The sequence below is a fragment of the Mycteria americana genome, chromosome 3, assembly GCF_035582795.1.
Source record: "Mycteria americana isolate JAX WOST 10 ecotype Jacksonville Zoo and Gardens chromosome 3, USCA_MyAme_1.0, whole genome shotgun sequence".
NCBI classification, from domain to species: Eukaryota; Metazoa; Chordata; class Aves; order Ciconiiformes; family Ciconiidae; genus Mycteria; species Mycteria americana.
Genome location: NC_134367.1, coordinates 58965168 through 58989643, shown reverse-complemented (window position 1 = coordinate 58989643; position 24476 = coordinate 58965168). Strand labels below are relative to the sequence as shown.

General features: G+C 37.0%; 1 protein-coding gene across 1 annotated transcript in view; it reads left to right on the top strand.

Annotated features, from left to right (window-relative positions):
- TRDN (triadin) overlaps positions 1-24476 on the top strand; it is a 234906-nt gene that overhangs the window by 144469 nt on the left and 65961 nt on the right. The window contains exons 18-24 of the mRNA XM_075498662.1: positions 8340-8372; positions 8472-8504; positions 9745-9771; positions 16178-16225; positions 19234-19257; positions 22175-22225; positions 22746-22796. Of these exons, the coding sequence (XP_075354777.1) occupies positions 8340-8372; positions 8472-8504; positions 9745-9771; positions 16178-16225; positions 19234-19257; positions 22175-22225; positions 22746-22796 (267 nt within the window). The remainder of the gene's footprint in view (positions 1-8339; positions 8373-8471; positions 8505-9744; positions 9772-16177; positions 16226-19233; positions 19258-22174; positions 22226-22745; positions 22797-24476) is intronic.

Here is a 24476-nt window from a genome sequence, read left to right as displayed (position 1 = left end):
TGCTAGGATGTTGAAATGCCCAGTCTCATAGCCTGGTATACTACTGTTGTGTTTATACCTTCCTTACAGTATCCTCTGTTTCAGGATCATATAGAGTTAAAATAATTTCCTATACTTCCTTTCACATCATAGTGAACCGTGAAGACACTTGTACTAAAAATGCAGCCTTGTTTCTTTTGTTATTACCAGACATTATTAAAAGCCACAGTTCAGTCTATGCAATGCAGCGAAGTACTGTTGTATTACTAACACAAAAATGGCATTACTTTAAAAGCAAGGCAGGGGGAGCAAGTTCACTACAAAAAAGAAATTATTTAATACATGAAAGTAACAATAATAAGAACAAAAGAGGGTCAAAATTAAATGCTATTCAAATACAAATCAGAGCTAAAAGGATTATTTAAGTGTCCACTCTTTATGGAAAAGGTATTTTAAAGTGTTTTGTTCTGAGTCTGGCAATCTTTCATAACCCTGAAGTTGTTTCATGATTTAAGTGCACTTTTGGCAAGAATTGGGCCCAATTTCAGCAAAACATTTAACATATCTTTAACTCTATCTCGAGTCAGCAAAGCATTTAAGTGCGTGCTTAGGCTTTGTTGAATCCAGACTATCACATACACTATATATATGATTATCTTCCCTGGTGTTAGTCTTTTGGAAGTGGTATCACCTTTGCTTTCCTAGGAAGGGAATAAATGGGCCTCATCTTGATCATTGAGACCATTATGAAAATAGCACTTGATTTTCAAGGGAGCAGTAGTGTGGACTACAGTTCTGTAGTATATATTCTGTATATGATTATATGACATCTACAATCTATGATGTTCTTGGATATGGCAGTGCTATGTTTTAGAGAGAGAGCAAGTGAAAACACAATATGCTTCACTGTGGTGTTTCTTAAATATAAATTTTCTCACATCATCATACAGGTCTATATCAACTACAGATTTGAAAGTTTCTTTATTAAGATGTTGCAGTCTAGTATCATAAGTACAAACCAAGTCATTACCAATGCACAGTACCACTTTAGTCTGCAGGGTGCCACAAATAATCTGATGAGTTTTTTCTCTTCTATAACAGCTGCTTGGAGTGCCCAAGTTTGGAGCTTTACATATTTTGCAAATAGAGGTTGCTAGGTTTATTTCATGCATACAGTACACTCCTCACAGCATTTTATTGACTGAGCTGCACACTTCTAGCGCTTTGTGTCAATGTCCTCCTTCATGGCGCTGCCTCTGCAAATACCCTTTGAAGAAGCTCTTGTCCTGGTTACGGCAGTCAAAAAAGCCTTTTGAAATATTTAACCATATGCCCATCCTTTGACTTATGTTCTGAGAGCAAATATACCAAAGCTTTTGCTCGCTGCCTCGTTCTACCCTACTCCTTTGGGCTAAATGACATCAGTACCCAGCTCTAAGTCAGGAGCTACAGTTAGAGCTCCTGTACTAAGTTCATTCACTTTGAATTAAATCTATTCCTTTAGGATCTCATTGCATTAATTTTTAGGGTCTAATGTTTTTGTTACTGAATTAGCTAATTTATCTGCACACCATGTTTGCCTAATGACAGGCAAAACCTAGAACTGGTATTTACTTCAAAGTTTTCTTTCTCTTCTGCAATGTCTGTTCCAGACTCAGATTCTCAATGGGTTACAGAGCTTGAAGCAGAAGTCCTTCCCTTGTCAAAAGAAGGTGGAGTATGAACAAGTTAAAGCACAAGCAAGTAGTAATAGCTGAGCACCATCCAAGCTATGACCACCCTCAGTGGGTATGCTCTTGTCATAAATCAATTACAAAATAATATGACTCATTTTACCTCTCAATGAGAGACTATTAAGAAAACTGAATTACTTTCACCTTGCTGTGGTCTATGAGCGTGTATATAACTGCTGCACCTGATCTTACGCTCTGTAATGTGCCATTTTGCTCGTTGCCCTCCTTTGAGAAGTTCCACCTGGAGAGATGTAGACATGCCCTCCCTAGAGGGTCTCCTGGTTCAAACAGGTGTGATTGAACACGGGATTTTTCTAAATCCAATAAAGTCTCCTTCTACTGATTGGGGATTGACTGGAAATACTCTGCATCTGACCAGCTTAGCCATCTTAGCCCTCAAAAGGCTGAAAGTACTCCTTAGATCCCTATTTAAAAGGAAATAACAGTTTAAGCTTTTTCACAAGTAAAGATCTACTGGCAGACACTAGCTCTCTGCATTAAAGAATCACAATGTTTCTTTAAATTACTTGTTTTGCCAGCTGAGCCTTAGCCTGAATGGCCGTGCCAGAAATCCTGAGACTAGTGAAGTTAATTTGTTCTTAAAACAAATTAGTGCTAGCAATAGGCATTAAGAACTGATCTTTTCACAAGGGCTCTGTTCATAACATGTAAGGATTTCACAGAATGCTGTTCATGGGTGGTACAACAGTTTTGAAGACAGGTAGTTCCCTAGTCAGAATTGTAGGATTAACCTAATTTTCTTTTTAAGAATTCTAAATCAAAAAGATTTTTATTTCAATGGGAAATTAGGCATCTGTGAATGTCTATGAATACATCCACACTGTGTATTGGTTCTGCTCCTTCTTATAGGAAATCGTAAGATGCACACCTTCCCCTTCTCATCTGGCAAAAGTGATGAAAGTGTGGTGTTTTCCTAGGAGTGATCAAATACACTCTACATTTACATAAGTATGCGCTTCAAGAGTGTTGACTTGAGCAACTAACTGATTTGCCTGTGATTTGAGTCCTTGGGGAATGTTCTTCCTCTGAGAGGAGCTTTGCCAGGCTGGCAGGGCAGACAGAAATCTGCATTCTTTCCATTTCCTCTTTATGATGGTTCCTTTTCTCTTGATTATCGCAACTTTTGCAGAAACTAACAGATTATTTCAGGCTCTGGAGAGGAAAAAGTACCTGTCTGTTTTCTAACAGACAGCTTTGTCTTTAGGCTTCAGTATAATTATACTGGAGCCTTGTGGAAAAAAAGGTGTTTGCTTTCCCTCTGTGTTAATGCAACCTGATGTTCTAAAAGAAGAAGATAGACTTTCTGCCTACTCAAGTATGGGAAGACAGTTCTCATCAGCTTCAGAGAAGGATCTGAAATCTAAGAATGACCCCAGCTTCTAGTCTCACATCCTAGGGACAATGCTCAATGCACCTCTTGATCACCTCTTTTCTTTTTTCTTTTTTTTTTTTTTTTCCATCTAGCTTGCCGATGAGTAAGAAAAGGTGTACTAGACTTGAATGAAGTTTTCTAGCAATCTGTGTTCAAGTATGTCTACATAACATGGAAGACCATGCACTGTTACAGTTATTCTAACTTCAAGATGGGTTTTTTTGGTTGTATACGCCTTCTGAGGAAAAGGCAGAGCCTGTTGACTCCTCTAAAACATAAAGAGGGGTTTACCAAGATATGACCAGTTCAGCCTCTTCCTCATAATGACTTTTCTAGCAAAACTGATATACGGTAATGTGGGAGGATTTTGTGGGAGGAGGAAAACACAAGAGTCTAGCTTGCCTTTGCTGAGGACTGACCATATTCACCCAAAATTTCAGACCTTGGCCAATGTGATGGTGTCTATCCTAATACTAGCTCCCTCTCTGAGTTTCAGTCATGTATCCAGAATGATGCATGAGCTGTATTAAACAAGAAATGAGCTGTATTAAAATGAGGCTAAGGCAACTAGTGAAAGCAAGTGTTTTGATATGAGGCAACATCTTCATCTCCTGCCCCCCAACTACTTATTTATTTTGTTAAGCAAAATGACCCAAGTATAACCCTCCAGTATCAAAAGCTTGAATAAAAGCATAATCTTCTGCAGAAAAGTCTTTAAATCCTTTTGGAGGCTTCTACTTTATTTGGGGATTCTGAGACATTTCTCAGTGGTAAAGACTTCCATCCTCAGTTTTGATGCCCTTGCTTTCTGTCTGTGAAGAAAAGCTACAGACCCAATAGATTGGACTGCAGGCATTTGTGTTTCACCCAGGCCTGTTTTCTTTCTTTTCTTTGCACAATGTTTTTTCCCAAATATTTCCCAACATAGTAGCGGACTTCTAATACAAGGATACTGATACAGAGAACTGTCTCATGCTTTCCTTTTCTTCACAAAAATCCATCAGGAAAACTGTTTGTTACCCACCTCAAAAGATGTTCATTCATAGAGGAGCAGGTATATGCATGGCATGATCTCACCAAGTAAGGGGTTTCCTTGGTGTGTTCTTATTCCAGAAAGAAATATATTTGTCCAGTCCATTATCTTGATAAATCAAAGCATATGGTGGTAGTGGGTTTTTCTACATTGATCCAGTAAGTAGAATGGCAGTAAAATATAACAGAACAAGTACTTCTTGGGAGCAGGAGAAATGGAAAAATCTAGTTTGATGCAAAACTTTCTCATGTGGGTTATCTCCGGTCTAATAACGTGACTGAGCTCATATTGCAACCTTTCCCTTTAACAGGAGGCACTAAAGGGACCTTTTCTGTATCTAGCTGCTATGTTCACAATATTCTTAATGAAAGGATATCTTGGAGAGCTTTACCACCCTGTCTCATCTGGTTTTAATTAGCCGACATGATATGAAGGTCTGAGAAGGGAAATGACAGGCATATAGCCTATAAAACCAAGATTACAAGACTGTAAGACCAGGCTAACTTTCTACTCTCTAAGGATTTAAGTATTCAAGACACTGCATGGAATACAACAACAGTAGGCTTTAATGAATATAAAACTAGATTCATTGAAATACTTGTGGCAAAAATTAAACAACAGTACAGAAAACACCATTTTTATGCAGCTACTGAGTGCAAACAGAATGGTGTTGGTTATTTAACATGTGGTGCATACCACAGAACAGCGAATCCACTTGAAATGCCATTTATTTAAACTTTTTCTCAATCTGTGTGATTCTATATATAATTTTTACTTTTCTGAACACTTCTTGGACATGAATGCTTTATCTGAATTAGGAAATAACACATGTGCGCACACACACATATATGTGCACACATAGCTATACAAATTAGGATGGGATATAAGTTGTTGTCTCCTGGCAGATGGCAGAGGGTCACAGTTTGTGACTATCCATCCTGGTAGTAAAGATTAAAGTGCACCACAGCAAACGTGCCAGCCTAGATGCTTTTCAGCACTGTTTGCACTTTAGGGAAGGGTGTGGCTTAGGGAAGAACTGCAGAGGCAGGTTCAGGTTCTTCTCTGTCTCCCATCTGCTCCAGGGGTGTCTAGGATTGTGTCACTAGTAATGAAACAAAAAATACATTTATATGGTTTTATGGGCATGTTGTACATAACTTTGCCAATTTTCATAAAAAAGAAAATCATTTGTTCAAAGCATCAGAGCTTATAAAGATAGTGAAATGTCAAACTAAATCAAATCTCAGTTCCATGCATGGTAGAAAAATAATATATTACCAGCAAAAGTTTCCTGAATAAAATCATGTTGTGTAGTCTCATATACATACAAAAATGGTTAAACATAAAAAGAATTACAAATGTCATGGCAAATGCCTAATTTGTCTACAGTTGGCAATATCCTTTCATGTGTCATAGTAACTACACATAAGTAAAGAAAAAAATAAAAAATAAAAGAAAAAAAAGACATTGAGATCAAGCAATGATAACCTGTAACAAAAAGGAAAGATCTAGGTCTGAACTTTCCTGAAGTTTGCAGCTCATGTAATGAAAGGTTTCAGTTTGTTCCATTAAAATATCAGAGCAGGAATCACCTGAAATTTCATACCATATCAGATTTCACCAGAAATGCTTGATGTCAAATTCTGTGTTATTATTTTTTGTCTTTTCCCCATGGGAAAGGATCTTATTTCATATGCTTCTGGAAGTAAAACTATTATAAAAGAAACTCTATGGAACTTCCTTAATGTTTGCAGTTTTGAAAAACAGGAAATAAAGCTAAATAAATGGAAAATTTTATACTTTGCAAAAACACTTGCTGAGTGTTGTTAATGTCATACTGTTCCCTGATCTCATGAGAGCTGACAGATCTTAAAATGAGGGGGAAAAATAATTGCCTCAGAACCACTAAAGTCATAATTACATTTCCTTCAGTTTCCAGGAAGCAGTCCTGAGCAATAGCAAAACAGAAAACCCCACGAAACCAATCAAAATTCTCATTTCACAGAATGACTCCTAAAATATCTATATGAAATTGGATACTCTGAAGAGCACTTGGGCTACACAAAACCAAAGCTGCAGCTGTTGTTATGATTAAACTCATTGAGTCAGCCAAACTACTGAGTCCCAAACTTCTGTCCTCTCACTTTTTGCTATGTTTCTCCTCCTTGACCTATACTAGGATTGCCACCCAAGGCAGAATGCCTTCAAGAAAATGTAACATTTATTCAGGCAGTAAACTATTTAACACCAGCTTACTCTCTAGCTCCATCACTTTTCCATATTGCTGGGAAAATCATATTCCTGGCTCATTGTTTTTATAACATCAACCTGCTTCACGACCATTTCCACTGAATGTCATGTCTCATGTATAATGTGACTATAAAGCACCTATGATATTTTAAATGCATATACTCTATATAATAAAGACATTAAAATGTGCTTTATATAACCATATTAAAGCTGAGTCCCTGAATTCAGTCAACTAGTCTTGATGCTTTAAAGTGTATGTTTTGGCTGAAAGATATTGCTTATGAAATTGTGATGAAATTCCATCAATATTTTTGGTAAAAACAGAAAAATAAAAATCAAATTATTTTTTTCTTTTTTTTAGAAACTCAGAGCAAAACTTTATTTTAGAAACTACATTTTGCTTTAAAATATATATGTTAGCTCCTCAGATTTAAAAACTCAGACAAAAATGAATATTTTATTTCAGGTAGAACTAGATGCTTTGCTCAATACAAACTTACTGGGAGTGGGAGTATGGAGCAATGGCATATTTTGTTTAAAACTTAGCAATTGAGGGTTTTTTTTTTTCATATTTCAGATCAGCCTGCCCTTTCTAATATAAATTATTTTCCTAGCTCTGCATGTAGTATACCTCTTTTAGATGTCTGCTGTGCATTCAGTATTAATACTGATTATGAATTAATATTTAATGTGACTATTACTCATATTAATGCTATTGATCAACAAATTTAATTTTCTATTGGCAGTTCTTGTTCCTTTTTGCTTATTCAATTCAAGGACAGCTCAAATTTAAGGATAAGCTTGCTTTTAGTGAGGGCAGAACATTCAGAATGACTTGGAACATGGAACTTTATACTTTGATTCTAAAGTGGAAACTGTTTAAACATTAATATTCCTCAACTGTATAGCACAGCATTAATACAAATATATCCTATAATATGCATGGAGAAAATATAATCATCAGATACCAGTAAGCAACGAGCATGGGCAAATGCATGTAATAGAAACTGCCTTTGTCTTGTAATCAGTCAGCTCAGATACTCTTGAATTTAGGTAATGTGCCTGTGTGTATCCAAACCTGCACACGGAACTTTTACATATGCTGTTTAAAAGCATCTGCAGACATCATCTGCAGACAGCAAAAGCTTATCTATATTTTTGCTACTGTGAACGCCAGCCCTGGCTGGTAGATCACGCTCACTTTCCGAGAGACATGTTCAGTCTCTCCCTCTTCCCTCTGGTAAGCCGCCTACTCCTTCTCTGAGGGGGCTGTGAAGCACATCCTGGCAAGATGGAAAGAGCTGTTACAGAAACTATCGTTACAAATTTGTAAATCCCAGTCACAGTTTGCGAGAGGGTACAGGGCTTAGGTGGATGAAGCTTTCCAGCTTCAGGTCCCAGATCCTGTTTTGGTGATTAGCTCCTGTGGGCCATGGCTCCCCTCATGCTGTGCATTCATGTAAAAGAGGCCAGGACCCTCTCCCCTTCTCCCATGGCTGTAGAGTGGCAGTGGCCGGACCAGATGCTCTGCCTATTCTCCAGCATCTGGGAAGAAAGGCAAGGACTGTATCACGGATGTCCTGAAGCACATAAGGCTGTTTCACAGGCCTCCATTTAGACCAACCTGAAGTAAAACTGCAGCTATTTTAACCTACATTGTTGCTAGAGTTTCCTTCTAGCACCTTATGATAAGAGTTATATCCTTTGGTGTCCATTATTAACAGCTAATCTGACCTTGTTTGCGCAGTGTGAAAACCACTGAAGAGACTGATTACAATTATAAAGGTGTTATTTTGACATGTGGGAAAGTAGGGAAGGGCTCACCTGAGCTGAGAGTCCAAAGGAATACAGCACATCCAACAGCCACTAGTAACATGAAAATCATTGTCCAGGGCAACTAAACAAAATATTACAAGAAGAGAAAAGTGTACTTGATTTTTTTCTTTTTCAGAACCACACAAGAAAGAAAAAATGATGGAAACTGGTGAATATTCTCCTCTTTTTATCTTACTTTTCAATTGTCCTAATGTTTTAAATTAATTCATGTCAGAAGTCAATATATGATTTTTGTTTGTTTTTACAGCCAAAACAGCAAAGAAAGAAGTAAAAGTACATGGTAAGACCTGTGAAAGACAGTAAGTTTTAAAGGCTTGTTTATTTGGTTTGATTTTAAGTTGAGACAGGATTAGGTAAAGGGACAAAAAAGTGAAGCCAGAGATAAAGATTTGCTCGTTTAATCAAAATTACTTGAGCAAATGAATGGCTGTGGAGCAGGCATGCAGCCATTTGGTCTTCTGGAACTGAGATTGATCAAATGTTGCTGAGAAGAACAGAGGGTGAGAATTTTTTATTTCAGCTTTTAAAAGGTTTATCTTTTCAAGGAGGAAGGGAGCCTGCTTAGACGTTACAGTAAATGGATGGAGAACAAAACACAAAATAGGAGCTTCAGAGTGTGGAGGGGAGGAAAAATGTAGGTTATTCTATTTTGGTTTTATTCCAAGCACCCATGCCCTTGTATTTTATTGTTGTAGCTAGATGCTCTTCTTATTCCTGACTGGAATCTACTTCTCCAGTTTATCCAAATTTGGGAGAGCATAAAGATTTTCAACTCCTTTTACAGCCAAGCTTGATGACTCATTCATCAGATGACTCTATTTTCTCAGATATAAATTCTGAGCAAAAAATACCTGCAGTAGACAGTCAATTTATAGAAAAATGAATCTGTCCTTTTCTACAGCATAAAAACCTATCACGGTGCTTCTGAATGAAGGTGTGAATAATGAAGAAAGAGAAATGTAGTAGTTCAATTAATTTGGATTTAGTTAATGCAATTATAAAAAATAATAAACAAACTGAAAAAATACGTGTTCAGGGAAGACTTTTGAAAGTGGATCTTCCCCTGTATCAATACTAGAAGAGTTCTGTACTTTGAGTTTTTCAATAAACTCAAAAAAGAAATATGCTTAACTTGCCCAAATTACTGAAATTGTTAAAAGGTGATTTCTATCTATACCGTCCAGCTATGTTTGATATGTGCCTATTCTGAAACCTGTTTTTATACCTTCTCTTATCCTCATTACTTGAAAATAGTAGAGCTATTGAAGCTCCATATATAACTTACCTATTGACCTTGTTTTCCATTGCTTTTAATCAGCAGGTTAATTAGTCATCTGCCATGAGACTATCCAAACAAGCAACATATGTGTGTGTTGGTTTTCCTCTGCATAAAAAAAATGAATGCCTGCTCTGCATAGATAGGTAGCATACTGACCAAGGGAAGAGGTGTTAGGATCAATTTTAATTTCTTTATGCATTTGCAAAATTTGTTTTCTGGAATGTTTTCTTTTATTTTACAGCATCTGTGGAAACTCTGAAGTCAAAAGGTGGGTAACTTTTTTTGTTTTTAAAATTAAAATGGAAGAATGCTATTGTTGACACCACTGTTAATGAAAAAGCTTCTGTGACAAAACTGCTAACAGGTGTGACTTACCTAAAATAAAGTGGACCTTTGAAATTATAATGGCTCCTTCCTTTCAGCACCTCAGAAGACATCTAGAAGACAGGTGTCTTTTCCCTGAGTTGTCCATAGACTAACAAACTCTAATTCTCAACTATATCAAATTCAGTTTCTAAGCCTAACTCAAACCATGAAGTTTTTGTGAAAGGCAGAAAGGAGAAGTAACCAACCTCTACAGAGTCATGACACAGAGTAATATTTCTCTTTTTGCCAGTCCAGCTGCAGCACGAACCCAGTAACTGAACAGTTGTTTTATTTACTGAGTCTAGGAAGTTTTACAAGGAGGTTCCGTGAGTTTTTGCCTTTCTTTCATACAAGAATTGCTGATGTCAGAAGGTGGGAGGTGTGGGAGCATCAGTGTTTGCTCCAAAGGTTGCTCCTTTCCTGAAGGCACGGGGAACTGGGACTGGTGAGAAACCTCAAGGGCTTAAGTTCAAGCTGAGCAAATATTTAATTGTTCATGTCAGTGTCTGACTTTTTACATATATACAATGCAAGACCCTAGCTCTGAATTGCCTTCAAGAACATTACAGATGCCAGTTGTATCCTAGATGCAAATGGAAAATGGGATGGCAAGTTACAAACTGCACTTCACTCTCAGTCCATGTTTATTCATATCAGTGACCACCTTGCTTTGTAAACATTCCCTTTCAAACAACTGGGACTGCATGTATCAACTGCTCAGACTTGTGAATTGTGGTCTCCAAGACATCCACCACAAGTCAAAGGCAGGAAAATGAGATTTTCCAGGTTTTAATGCCCTGCTACCATTCAAGCATCTTCTTTTACTTTAGAGTTAATCTCTGAAGCCTCATTCACATTAACCAGTAAATACTGACCCAAGTAGTCAGGCTGAATTGCAAGGCAGTAGAGTGCTCTTCTGGAGCATGAGGAAGGGTTGCAGAATTGCAACTGTGGAGATTAATGTAAGGAAATCATTGCTGATACATTATTCCCTTTATTGGATGTTTTTAAGTTCCCTGCTTCATGGGCTAAATTCATAATGCTGTCATTGCTCTGCAGCTAATTGCATTGAGCAAAACAGAAACCAAAGTAATTTAGACATTTGTTCTCTTTATACTCCCACCAGACAAAAAAGAGAAACTAAAGGGGGAAAAAAAAAAAGTATGTCGAGTTAAGCTTTTGCATTTTTAGCAAATTCTAGGCAGCCACAGTGGAAAATAAAGGTAGTCTCACTGCTATGGGTGATTGAATAAAGCTTTCCCATATTACTTGAAGCCTCTGAGCAAATCTTTTTGATACATTGTTATCTCTTCTGTAACGCCGTACTGTGCGTGAAGTCCATGTTTCAACATCTGTGAACCCATTTCTGCCAAGCCTGTGTCCATCAGGGTCTGAAAAGAAATGAAGCAGTTGTTTCTGCAGAATTAAATCCCTTTCTGCAAACTTGAAGTTTTCTTTGGCCACTACTGGGAAATGTTGTCATATACCTTTTGAAAATGTTTTTCCCACTGATTATATTTATCCTTTTATTAAAAGTTATTTTGTTTAAGTCACTTGTAAAGTTTACAAACAGAATTAGCAGGGTTTTTGAAAAAACAGAGCTTTTACCTCTATGCTTTATTGCTGTGAGTAGCCTCAACTCTTTCTAGTGAATATCATATTTCATATTTATTTAGATAAGAAGCAAACATTTGTATATGTAGTAGGTCTTCATCACCTCTCCAGCATTTTGCAGGATGGAAGTGAACCCTTCCTTATGAGTTATTGAATTAAGGGGCACTTGAAAAAGTTTTGTGGTAAATTCACAGTTCATTAAGGATAAACAGAAATTGTAGGTTTCTGTCATATAAAGCAAGAATCATTCTGTTATTTCTGTTGTCAAAAGAGCAGTCTCACTACTGAAAAAGTTGGTCCGAAATTATTCTCCAGTATTTAAGTAAATAACAATTTTGTTTTAATCAGTCACCAATCCCCATTAAACAGAAATAGATGTAGTTAGCTCTGGAGTAATGGTTAACTTCTCAAAAATTACTCGTTAACAAGTGATCTAAATTTAACTTTATGTTGTGAATTTTGAAACTCAAACATAGCCTGTACTCCAGGGGAAAAATTATATTTATATTAAAGTGTTACAGCTGTTCCTTTTGCCTCTTAGTGAGAATCACAAAAGAATGTTGTTATTTTCTTCTAAATATATTTTTTTATGATGACAGACAAATTCTTGTCATCTTTAATAGCTAAACCTTTCACTAAGTTTGAACAAAACCATTGCTTTTCAATCTGTATTTGTTTGTTCTTTATTGCTGCTCTTTATTTACTTGTTTCCTGTTTTTCTGTTATTAATCCATTTAGACTTAGCAGCTCTCTGGGTGCGATGTGGTTTCCAATATTCAGTAGCTGTTGGCAAATTTTAAAACTTTTAAGCATATTAATGGAAGGCAAACAGTCCTGTTCTGAAAACAAGTGAGGCTTTTGATGAAATTCTCTTCTTTGGTAATTAAAAAAAATTAATCTGCTGGCATAGAAGGAGGTCTGGGCCATTCCCGCTGGCTTGTACTTCTGATGAACTATCAAGCTCATATGAAGTTTTGTTGCATTTTCTCACAAAAGGTTCTGCCACCGTGGCAGGGAATTTTTTCATTTCTCCATGTAACAGAACAATTTCTAAATCATAATAGACACTTCTTAGGTTCATGATTTCTTGATATTAGTGATGTCACGATGAGGAGCTCCTGCCTCTGACCTCAGGGTTCAGTGAGGGAAGTGTTTGTTGTCTCCAGTCAGAATGATTTCTTTTAGCTTTCCTTCACACTGAGCAAACATCTCAAAATAGCTTTAAAATCAGTGACATTTTGGAATGCATATTTCTGATATAGATGTTAGTTATGCAACCTGACTCTTTTGTGATAAAAATATTCTGACAAATTTGATTGTAGCCTACAACTATTAAGACTGCAGAAATATTTGACTGATGAATTGCTCTCCTGGCTACTTTCAGCACAAAACAATGTCTGCTAAGCTCTTTCTCATTTGATTCCAAAGACCTTATGATAGAATCAGAGAAATATCATAGAAACCATCCATTTGATCTACATTATGCCAAGTTGTCAAGAATTTTGCTGAGAAATGACAAAATATAAATGGGAGTCCGGACTGCATTTACTTCATCTATTTTTTTTAACTAGACTTTACTGAAAATACGGATTCCTGACAATTTTCTATTTTTGCATTTATGTGCATTCATTTTGTATTATTTCAGGCAGAGGTTTTTTGGTGGTTTTGGTTTTCTGGGGGTTTTTTTGTTGTTTTTTTTTTTTTTTTTTAAAGCCTGATGTTCTGGTGAGGAGAAAATTATAATACATCTATGTTATTTAAGTTATATGGCTAAAGGATCAGCTTTTCAAATTGGGAACACCAGCACTGGGACCATTTTTTACAAAGAGATCATCTTTCAGGCTGCCACTCAAAAGTGGCAATAACTTTGAAAATGCTGAGTGGAGGGGATGAAATTTTGAGCTACTCAGAAAACTTGTCCCTGTACGAATACAAACAAAGCAAAACCTTCTTTGGAGTCTTTTTCCAAACACCAACTCTATGTGTGCAGGCTTTCTATTTATACAGATTGTTAAAGTGACACATTACTTCTCAGCATCATCAAAGTATCTCACACTTCCCTTCTCAAAAAGCAAAGGGAATAATGCAATGTCCTGTTTGTCCTTCCAGATACTGCTCTGCCATGTCCAGATGATGCGACTTGGCAGTTCCCAAAAGTTACTAAAGCTCTGATCTGTCTCAGCAAGTTCTTCTTTACAAGCACTCACAGAAGTGTTGTAGCATTACTGAATGCACTGATAGTCAGAATACTATCAATAGTACTAGCTGTTATTTTTAGCCTTAATACTTCTCAAGGATGGCTGGTTCCTTCATCATAACTGCACTCATGGTCTACCACCACCACATGAATTTGATGACTCTAAATACCTGATCTTCTCAGATAGCTGTATTGATCTTCTAGCCTGAAGTTCAGTATCCAGAAAATATTTTTAATTTCTATTCCATCAGTATTCTGGTTTTTGGAAATTAAACAAAAGAAAGCTGCTTTAGTTTTAGCTAAAAAGGATAAACATGCTTTGGAGGAAACAACAGTTCTCAAGAATTCATTTTACTCTTATCATAGCTGCTTTTGCAGCTTTAGACACTAAAAATACATTTTGGAATGCATATGGGACTGGTTTCTGGTGCCCCCTTTCATATCTTTTTTTCCACATTAAAATAAGCTTATTCTTCAAGGTGCTAACCATCAAAGTTAGGTACTTGGATGGAAACAGAGTACTCACTTTTTTTTTTTTTTCTGTGGATCCAGTCAGTCATCCTTTCAGCATAGACTTGACTTTCAGGCAAACTGAAGATTATCTTCAATAAAACAAGTTATCTGAGGTAACTGAGGTGCAGAGGTGCAATATTTCACTGTTTTCATGGAGTTTGTTCACAAACACCTGCTCACCCCACAGCATCCTGGGATAAAGAAGGGCAAGTGGCAAGGGAGTGATTGGTGTGTGTGAGTTGGTCCATCCCACTCAGTGTGAAGCAGTTCATCTGTCCATACCTGACATTTCACTGAATCTCAGGAAAGGTTTCCTGCTGGGAACAGAAGATGCTTCTTTTGGCCTCCAGCCCACTTGAAGACATTGCAGACAGGCTTATTAACTCAACTGGCCTGCTTGGGCCATCATGCCTAGCAGCTTCAGAAGGCTTCCCTGCTGCCTGGGCTGCAAGCACAGCCCCACCGGGGCCACAATGACATCCTTCTGAGAGCAGCGAGCACACCTGGAGGCACTTCATAGGTCCTTTGAATTCCCTGAATTTCTCAGCATAAATAATGACAACAGAACATGACCCTCAGTATTTACCTTGGCTCCAAAAGCCAAGCTCTTCATTTACAGCTGTGATTTGCTGTAATAAAACATTGTGTTGAAATTATTTCTGTGTTTGACAGGTTGAAATAACAAGCTGAGGGGATGTTATGTGCTGATAACTCTGTAGCTGCAAAGACGTTTCTATACTTATCAGTCATTTGATGTAAATTAATTTTCACCATCCACTTTATAGCCTGCCATTTATGCTGATTGTTTATTCTTTGGATTACTTTTAAACTAGGCAATGACAGTAAGGCTTATTTTCTTAATGCCACATTTTTTGTCACAAACACTGTAAGAGGATACCTTTTTAAATTACAGCAACGCTTCTCATTCAGCATAATAGTTATAAATTATGGCTACAAAACCTTGGTTTTACAAAAGTGAAGTGTTGGCAGTGCCATTTACAGCTAAACAAATATGTTTACATATTTGCAAGACTTAACCCTGAATAATTCAGTTGGATGAGAAAATATATATGTCGTCCTAAAGATATTCAGCAATCTACAGGAAATCTTGCATATTGACAAACCTGCCATGTAAATTGTCAGAAACTATAAAAGATACCCATATTTATGTAAGTTTCCTAAGAAAGCAAAGCCTGAAGAGTTTCCTTCCTGCACGTCCTCCTCTTAGATCATTTAATCCTTACTGTGGAGCTGTGAACAAATAATCTCTGTCCCTTGTCTCTCAAGCTGTGCAAATCAATTTAGCAACTGTGCAAGCTAAAGCTTGCAAATAATCAGTTGGATATGTTCAGACATCCTGACCTGGGCTGTTAACAGCTGCTTCCCCTGGCATCAGTAAATGCCTAGCAGCCCTGCTGCACAAGTGGTTTGGTTCACTCCTCTCTTGCACGCAGAAATGGCAGTATTCACAAGGACTAGGTTAGGTGTCTGTAACATACAGTCCGACTGTGGCCCACTATCCTCACTGAGACTAACTACATGCTTAAAATTAAGGCTATGTGGAAGTATTTTGCTGTGTCAGAGATGCAGAGTGGAGGTTTCTGCTGGTGCAAACAGAAAACCACACTCGCGTGGGGAACCCTCACATGGCTGGCAAAGTTGAGACCTGCTTGCTTTGCTCTCTCCTCCGTTATGTGGTATGCAATGCAGTTTAGCCTCTGTTGCACCTGAGATCTAGAAGACAATGTTGCTATTTATTTTCTGAAAGAAAAAGGTTCCCTGTTTGTTTTTTCTCCTTTCTTTTTAAGATAGGTAAAAAATACTTATTATGTAGTCATATATGTGTGGAAAAAGGTATCTCATGGTTGCAAGTCTTAGAAATCATTTGCCTCAAAGTAATCTGTAAGCATTTAAGAAAAGCTTTGCCTGTTGGAGCAACACTTCAGACTAGAAATCTTACTTAAACCTTATCTTTGTTTTGCAGCAGTACCTGAAAAGAAGGAAGAAAAAGCAACAAAGGCAGCAGAGCAAGGTAAAAAGAAAACAAAGCATGTTGGCATTATCTCTCTTAAAAGACAATGGCACAGAAACAAAACCCTCGGATTCAGACAGCTGGGTGGCAGCAACCTTTAAATCCATTGCTCTGTTAGTATTTGCCAGAGCTCTGCTGTGTTTATCAGAGCAACAGGGAATTTCCACCAGGAAACTGGCTTTGTCCCATTTCCACAAAACTGCAAGCCCCACAAAAGCTTCAGGTGACCAGACCGCCCAGTTCAGCTTACAGGTCCTGTGCTGGGACTTTGTGTCCCACGGATCCTGCGAGAGGCTTCCTGCCCCTGTAGCCTGGGCAGGGAACAGCCTTTACTGTTCAATCTTAGAGAGTGACTTGCAATGAGGTAAAGGGGCAGAGGCCCCCTACAGTCAGCTGAGCTGTCTTTCTTACCCCAAATGAAACATAAGCCCCATGAAAAGCCACGAAGGTCCACTGCAGAGAAACTCAAAAGCTTTTGAGACCAGAACTTGTAGATGTTTGTAGCAAAAAGTTTAGGACTGGTATGGATGAGGCATGAATGGGAGTGGGAACACCGGAAGAAGAAAGGGTACAAGAACCGCACATTGATGTTGATGTTGTCGGCATATTGATGTTGATGGCACATAGTTCAGAAGGTCACAAAGTCTACATACAGTTTCCCAAGCCAACCAGAGTGGGAACACCAAGGGACAGTGTACACCCAGGCTAAAGCAAAACTCAAGCCACTGAGTGATGATGGTGAACATAAAAAGAAAAGGATTGGAGCCTTAAAGCATCTAGATAAAGATGTGCCTTTTCCCATTATACACACTTATATTTATTATTATTTTTACTTTCGGCATTATATCCTGCATACTTGCTTCTTGTACACTTGTTAAAAGCAATCCATACTTTTTTTAGGTTAGTATGGTAAGGAATAAAGTAGTAAAACAGTGGCGTAAATACCCAAAGCTTATCAGCCCTGGCTTCTTGTATATGATACACATCCTAATCTATTGTGTCTTGTTACTAACTGTCTACCAAGGTGCTTTTGTATTTACTCATGCTCAAATTGGCAATTAGAGCCCTCATTATGAATTTGGCATTTTCAGTCTTATCATACTGGCGTTTTTCCAAATTTGCCAGTAACCTTTAGCGTAAGGTATAAGACATATTTACTAATGTAGTTTTGATCAGTTGAGCTATTATCTCTTTCTTGTCTCCAGTTTCTCAGCTTCAGCTTTACTCAGCATTACTCAAGCCAGCGCAGGCACCTTGCAGCAGCTGTCAGCTGCTTGTTAGTTGTCATGGAAAACGTTATAATTAGGTGGGCCTTGGCCTAGATTTCAGTCATTGTTATTCTGGGTATCTCCACACTATTTTCCACTGCCGTACAAGTGCTTTCCCAGCCATGTGCACTGCTTCCCCTCTGTTTGGCTATCTCTTGCAGCAATAAGGTGGTGTTTGCTGTAAGATTTGTCCTTCTACAATGATGTCCCCCCACCATTAGATGGGACTTCATCCGCAAAATATTTTAACTGTGCCAGAAAGAGCACAGACTGAGCAGTACAAACCATAGTTTCACATAGTTGGCATTGAGCAGGGATTTCTAAACCAATGGTTGTGATCTCCAGGGAGCTCAAAAGGGGGACAAGCTATTTCCCATGACGGCAGTCAGCAGCAGCAGCACTATCTCCCCATGCCAGCAGCTATCTAGTTTCAGCAAGTCAGAGGAATAAGAGCAACGTGTAATGTCTATCACAATTATTTCTGCAGATTCTTCCAGGAACTGGCAGCAGCTCAGTTCCTCTGCCGCGCAGAAGCGAACATAAACACTTTCAGACAGCAATTGCCTCTGCTTCTTATTTCTGCGCTCTATATGTACAGAGCTACTGACAACACATTGATCACTCAAAGACAAATGAGCCAAAAAAACTTTCAGGAAGTTCTTTGAATATTGGCATGTACTTACATTTCTTGTGGAAGAGTAAAAAAATAAGATGATGGAAGCAGCTCTGAGTTACGTTTTGAGTAAAGAGAAAACTACCTACTTCGCTGATCCCGGGTATCTGGAAGCTCTAAGAAAAAATGAGAACTCTCTTTCTTAATCAGGAAAGTATGAATGCACCAGGAAATAGTTTTTAAACTGAAAGGGATTTTTGAGCCTTTAAGGCTGAGAAATGAAATAATTTGCTCTGCTAGCTATTGTACACCAGGATACATGTCGAAAAGTAGATAGACTGACCTGGTCAAAACTAGGATTTGCGATTTAAGAAAAACACTAAATATAAGGAGACCTGCAGAAAAATTTTGAGTGTTGGCCTGTCTATTGGTTTGGCATTCAGGACATAGCTTCATTGTTTCAAACCTGAAGGTTTTAGTGATCAAACATGCTATTGCAGCTTTGACCTCAAATCCCTGCAGGCTAGAAATGGGCTAAAAGGTTGTAACAACATCTCAGTTCACTAATCCTTCATTAGTAGTAAAGCAAAGTTGCATGTGACATTTTCAACTATTAAAAGGAGAGCAAGAAAGCAGAGAACTGCCAGAAGTGTCTGGGAAAAGGCAGTGCTTTAACTCTTTGCCCTCTTTGCTTGAATAATGACACAAGCAAGTGTCAGATGGTAACCAGTGAGTTACTGCCTGTTATTAAGGTAACTGAGAATTAATACTTAAAGGAAATGAGGAAAAGGCAAAGATTTTTTCCTGTGACATCCAATAGTAGTAACAAAGGAGTTAATTACCATCAGTTAAAGCAGGTCATATGAGACTGGGGTTTTTTATGCTCTGGCTGCACATCTGCAAGGTACTAGGTAGGAACCATGAACTTTTTTCACATACACTGTCAAGCGACAATGGAGTGAAAATCGCTTTCAAGATATATTTAAGCACTTAGGGACAACATATATTTAAATACAATTTCATTAGCTGATTGTATTAAAAATAATTTCCTATATGAACATGTATTCTAATATTTGCTTTTTCTTTTCTCTTTTCACTTTTGCTTCCCTTCTCTTCTCTTTCCTCAGATAAACCAAAGACGAAACAAGGAAGTAAGCTATACTTTTACATATGGTTTCTCCCTACAACTGATAAATCAATGTCAGATCTATAAATGAGAAAAAAAATGTATAAAAGCTCCAGCTGCTACTCAGAATTGTACATTATGGTTGATTAGATGGACTAGAACTGATACAACAAAGCTGATAATAGTAAAAATTGATATGTTGAGAAATTCTAGTCTGTTTAAGCCAAAGAAGTTTCATCCCAATACTGTCTATTTTTCCTTGACAAAAGGAAGAGCCTTGTGCAATGCCAGCATGAAAAGCCTATTTATAAAGTTTATATTTATTGTTTTACACACAAAATTCTTCTCTCCACACCTACTAGGCTCACTACGGGGCTCAGCTATGTATTCTGATGTCAATATGAGCTTAACACTGCAAATCAATAGAGAGCAAGTAATACAAGGCTCTTGTCATGGGATTTGTGCTACAGGTTGTCATTTTGTCAAGTTATGGCAGGCTTTCTAACAGGCCTCAGTAAGTTCAGTCCTGCAGAATATGGCCGGTGTTTATTTACACTTTAATTTCCCATTTCCAGGTCAGTCCTGGATCATTTTTTAAATTCTTCAGCATCTGTGTCACATGCCACACCATCCTAAAAGGCATTTTTTCTCCTGGAGATGACAACAGGCTCTGAAGCACCTTCCCAAAGGTTTCCTTGTTTGGGGATAAAACAAAGGAAGTCTGTTTGAAGTCAGTTTTGTCAAGTAATAAGTTAAGCTTTCAGTTCAGAATTGTTTAATGTTCTTTTTTTTTTTTTTTGAAAATGCATCATTGAGGTAACACCTTCTGCAACAGTTTGGGTAACTGTTCTTAATAGAGGTGCACAACAACTTTAAGTTCTTACAGGCAAACTCCTGAAAGTAAAGGGTTTATATTGTGCATTAAATGATTTATTTTGGTAAAGGCATAATAGTGTAGTATTTAGCTATGTTACTTGTATTCTTGTATTAATCACAAAATCTCTATTTGAATTGTGAATCACAAAAAAAAAAAAAAAGTCTGTGTCTTCCATTCTCCTCTTTTTTTTGTAGAGACCGTTGCACTGAACATGGAATCTCTCTTGGGAATTTTTCATAATTCTTGAGCACAGAAGGACAAGTTTTTCAGCCTTCTCACTGAGTTTTATTTCTGTTAGCACAGATTTCTGTCATTAACTTAATATTTAAAAATTGGTGTTGACTTATTATTGGGACTATTAGAGATAATTAGTTCCACAGTGCATGTTTCACAGACTTCTGCAGTAAACTGTTTTCTCACTTTGAAAATTAGTGACTGAATCATAAACTGGTGAGTACAAAACCTGAAGGCAGAAACAGGAGAGCAGGAGTAGCTTCTGAAGCAGATGTCTGGGATGTAGTGAGGATGGAAAGAGACAGCTTTATTACAATAAAATTACACTTTTGACCTTGTTCAACAAATTCCTTTCCCAAGTCTTCTCCTTTAAAAATTATATCATCTGGAAGTATTGCCTTTTTAGAAGCACTGTGTAGAAAGAGAAAAATAATGAAACATTTATCCCTTGACGTCAGCCCCAGCAGAACAGGAGTTTCAATGTCAACAGTAAATTAAGTTTTTCCACTTGATAGTTACTTCTACCATAAATAAAATTTTATTATTTCTGGATTCCTTCAATTCATATTCAGTTTGTCTTACACAGAGTTGAATACTAAATCATGAACAAGAAGCTTTATTGATACCATGATAAATTACTATTGGACATATTCCATGCTTTTATAACAAAAGTGACAATTTGTGAATTCTGTGTGCTCATGGGAGTAAGCACTTATCACTCCAGCTACCCACTGTAGCTACTGCAAGTTTCATATCTATCTGCTAAACACAACCTCCTACTCATTAGGAGTCTTGACCTCTTATCTTATGTGTAGAGACTAAGAGGGTCTTCTAATAGAGTTCTTTAAGATCTTCTGGCACTGAATTTCTGCTGAGTTTCTCAATATAAAGAATTTTTTGCTTCATATCTGATGGAGAACATTGTATTATTTTTTTCCATTAAATACCTGTTAATTAGTGTTTCTTAGACAACATGTATAAACCAGTGTAACCAGTAGTCAGATGGTTAAAACACTGATTTAACATGCAAGAATTCAAAATCCAAGTCTCTGTTCTTTATGACTAGCCTGTTTTGGGACAATCTCATTTGTCTTTTTAATTTTGGTGGGAAAAGCTTTAGAGACCTTGATTTCATCAGCCCAGAATGGTGATCTCACATTTTGTCTGAAACAGACTTCTTGTTTTCTGTCTGGTTCAAATTATTTCTTATGCCTTTTACAGGGGACTGACCTTCCTCGTACAGTATCCATCAAGGATGGTGTGGCCTAACCATCTTCACTACTTGTCTGTAGGCAGAATAAAAAGAACTCTTCATCCTCCTATTTATTACTATTGTGTTGATCTCTCAATTTGATGCACAACTGACCCTTAGAAAAGAATAGTTCCAATAAGGAGACTCTTGGACTTGCTCAGCAAGAATGGACAATCCCAGATGAGGGAAGTAGGCCACAACCAGCTCTGATTGATAGTCAAAATTGGCAAAGGGTCAGTTTTGTCCTTTCTGCTTAAGAAAGTTGAAAAACTATCCTTATCCCATACTAAGTCGAAGCTTGCAAATTGTATAGGTTTCATAGTTAAGTTGAAGCTTGTAAATTTTATAGGTTTCATAGTTAAATCGATAAAACACATTTTGTGGACTGAACTCTGAACTAAACCAGGTGAATTTCATACACTCTTCCAATAACTCAGTTTTTCACTATTTCTTCCAATATACAGTTGCAGTCTTTCATATGATCTAGATGCTTCATTCTCTCTTATGATTAAATCTCATAGTTTCTCTCAGTTATGGCTTCTGACTGTCACTTCATCGGTGTGAATACTTCTTTTACAGATCCTGGAAAAGAGAAAGAATTGAAATCTCCAGCTGCTACAAAAGATAAAGGTAACACAGCAGGACAAAATTGTATAAAACCATAAGATCTATGTACATCAAGAAAAAAATCTTGCAATGCATTGGCCTTTTTGTTTTTATGCTATAGTTTACTCAGGAATTGATAAGCATAATACTATTTCGGTGAATTTATGATAAAACTTAACTGGCATTACCTGGATCAGAAGTGCAAACAGAGCCATGGTAATACAAAGCCTCTGTATGAAAACTTAGAAGTCCAAACTCAGAATTTAGGAACACTTGTTAGCATTTGCTATTACAAGCTGCAAAATGAAACAAGTTTTGAGTGATCTTTGTTCTTTAATCACACTTAAGAAAAATTCATGGTTTCACTTTGTGAGCATACTAAAACTGATGAAAAACAGTTTTGTACTACACATTTAATTGGTATCATGGCTCAGTTAGAAACCACCAATTATTCAATCAATCATTATTCCAGAGGTATTGGATGTTTTATCACTGTTAACCTTTTATCAGTCTAGCTTGAAGATTAATATATTATTTTTTACAGAACATGCTAAGGAAAAGGAAGGAAAGAATCCTACAGCTTTAAAAGATAAAGGTAAGAATATGCAATAGAATACAAAACTTGTTGAAAACCACACAAAGTAGAATAAAGAGATTAATTTAAAAATAATCATTATAAATCTTTCCCATTATAAATCTTAACCAATCAACATTTAATTGGTTAAAATATTCTACAGGATTTATAGCATGAAAAAAAGGGGGGGAAAAGGACATAGATAGAATATGGTGAGCCCATTAACATTCCGAAGTCTCAAAATTAATTAAATAAATATCATAAAACCACTCTGAGTAATGGTTAAGAACTTTCCTAAGAACTTTCTCTTCTGAACAATGCAAAGTGTTTAATAGGAGCCAGTTAAAAAAGTCTGAACTGAATGCTTTCATAAATCTGTGGACATAATAGGAATAAAGTAAAGTTTATGAGCATATGAGCGGGTAATGTGCTTTCTGGGCTCTGTACAAGCTGTAGTTAAAACCCCATAGTTTCATCCAGTCAACCACCTGCAACATGAGAGTTGGTCTCAATCTTTCTTTTATTCCTTATTTTTTATCAGATAGTTCCCATGTATTTTTGAATTTGGTCAAAGTAGATGGTTAGCTCAGCTGAATTTCCTTTCATCCATTATTTTGCTGGGTGCTTTTTACCCATCTTATTGCTTCCCTCCTTTCTAGAGATAGCTGTATTTGAAAGGAGAAGTGATTTATGGTCAAGTCTTATTTGACATGTTCTTTAGGTTCTTCAGGATAGAAAGATCTACCATATAGATAAACATATTAATATTTATTCTAAATTATAGTCATTATATGTTATTTCAAACAAAGAACTGAATGAAGAGTTTAGTTCAAGCACTATGGGAAGACGGAAAAAAAAAATCTAAAATGAAAGGAGGAATAACCTTATTGCTAGACGTATTTTCAAAATCCTGGAAGCTGTGTTCATTCACTCCCTTTTGTTTAATTGGGCAATCACTAATTAATCCCTTGCACAGTTCAGTGTCTGTGTCTGAAAATGCGAGTGCTGATTAGCAAGCTGAATAGCTCAGTTCAAAAGATATTGGCAGCAAAGACTATAGGAAGAACTTATAAAACTGCATGGGAGAAACCATTAGAAGTCTTGGTGCCTTTCTGGGCTATGTGCTTTCCCTATTGCATTCTGGATTACTCTGCTACATAAACATATTTAGTGCTATAAATCCCCCTTTTCAGTGACCATATTTGCCCAAATTGTAGCTCATAAATTAATCAAAGCCTTATTTGCATGCCACTCTTTCCCCTCTCCATCACCTCTTTGAGCCTCCTCAGTGGGCCTCTGTAAGGTTGACCAGGTTATTGGGACCTTCTTTTCACTCTTTGCAATTTGGTGTCTTACAATCTGTTTCTTAAAGTGGATGTTTCTGGCAAATAAAAATATATGGAAGGACACAGGAAAGTAAGGATTTTTTTAAGACTGCATACACATGCTAATTATGTGTCTTGGGAATTTGTTACTATTCATGTAAAACCAAATAAAGGAACATTTTTAGTTGAGCTGTTAAATATTTGTGATGATTAATGTTTGGCTGGCACCGTATGCAATAAAAGAAGCATCATCATACCTCATTCTGTTTGAAGGATGGGCTAAGTTTCTATGAACAAGGATGATGACCAGACCTAAAACCTTATCATAAAGCAGGCTATTTTTCATAAACAGATGCACAGTATTTTTATTTAAAGC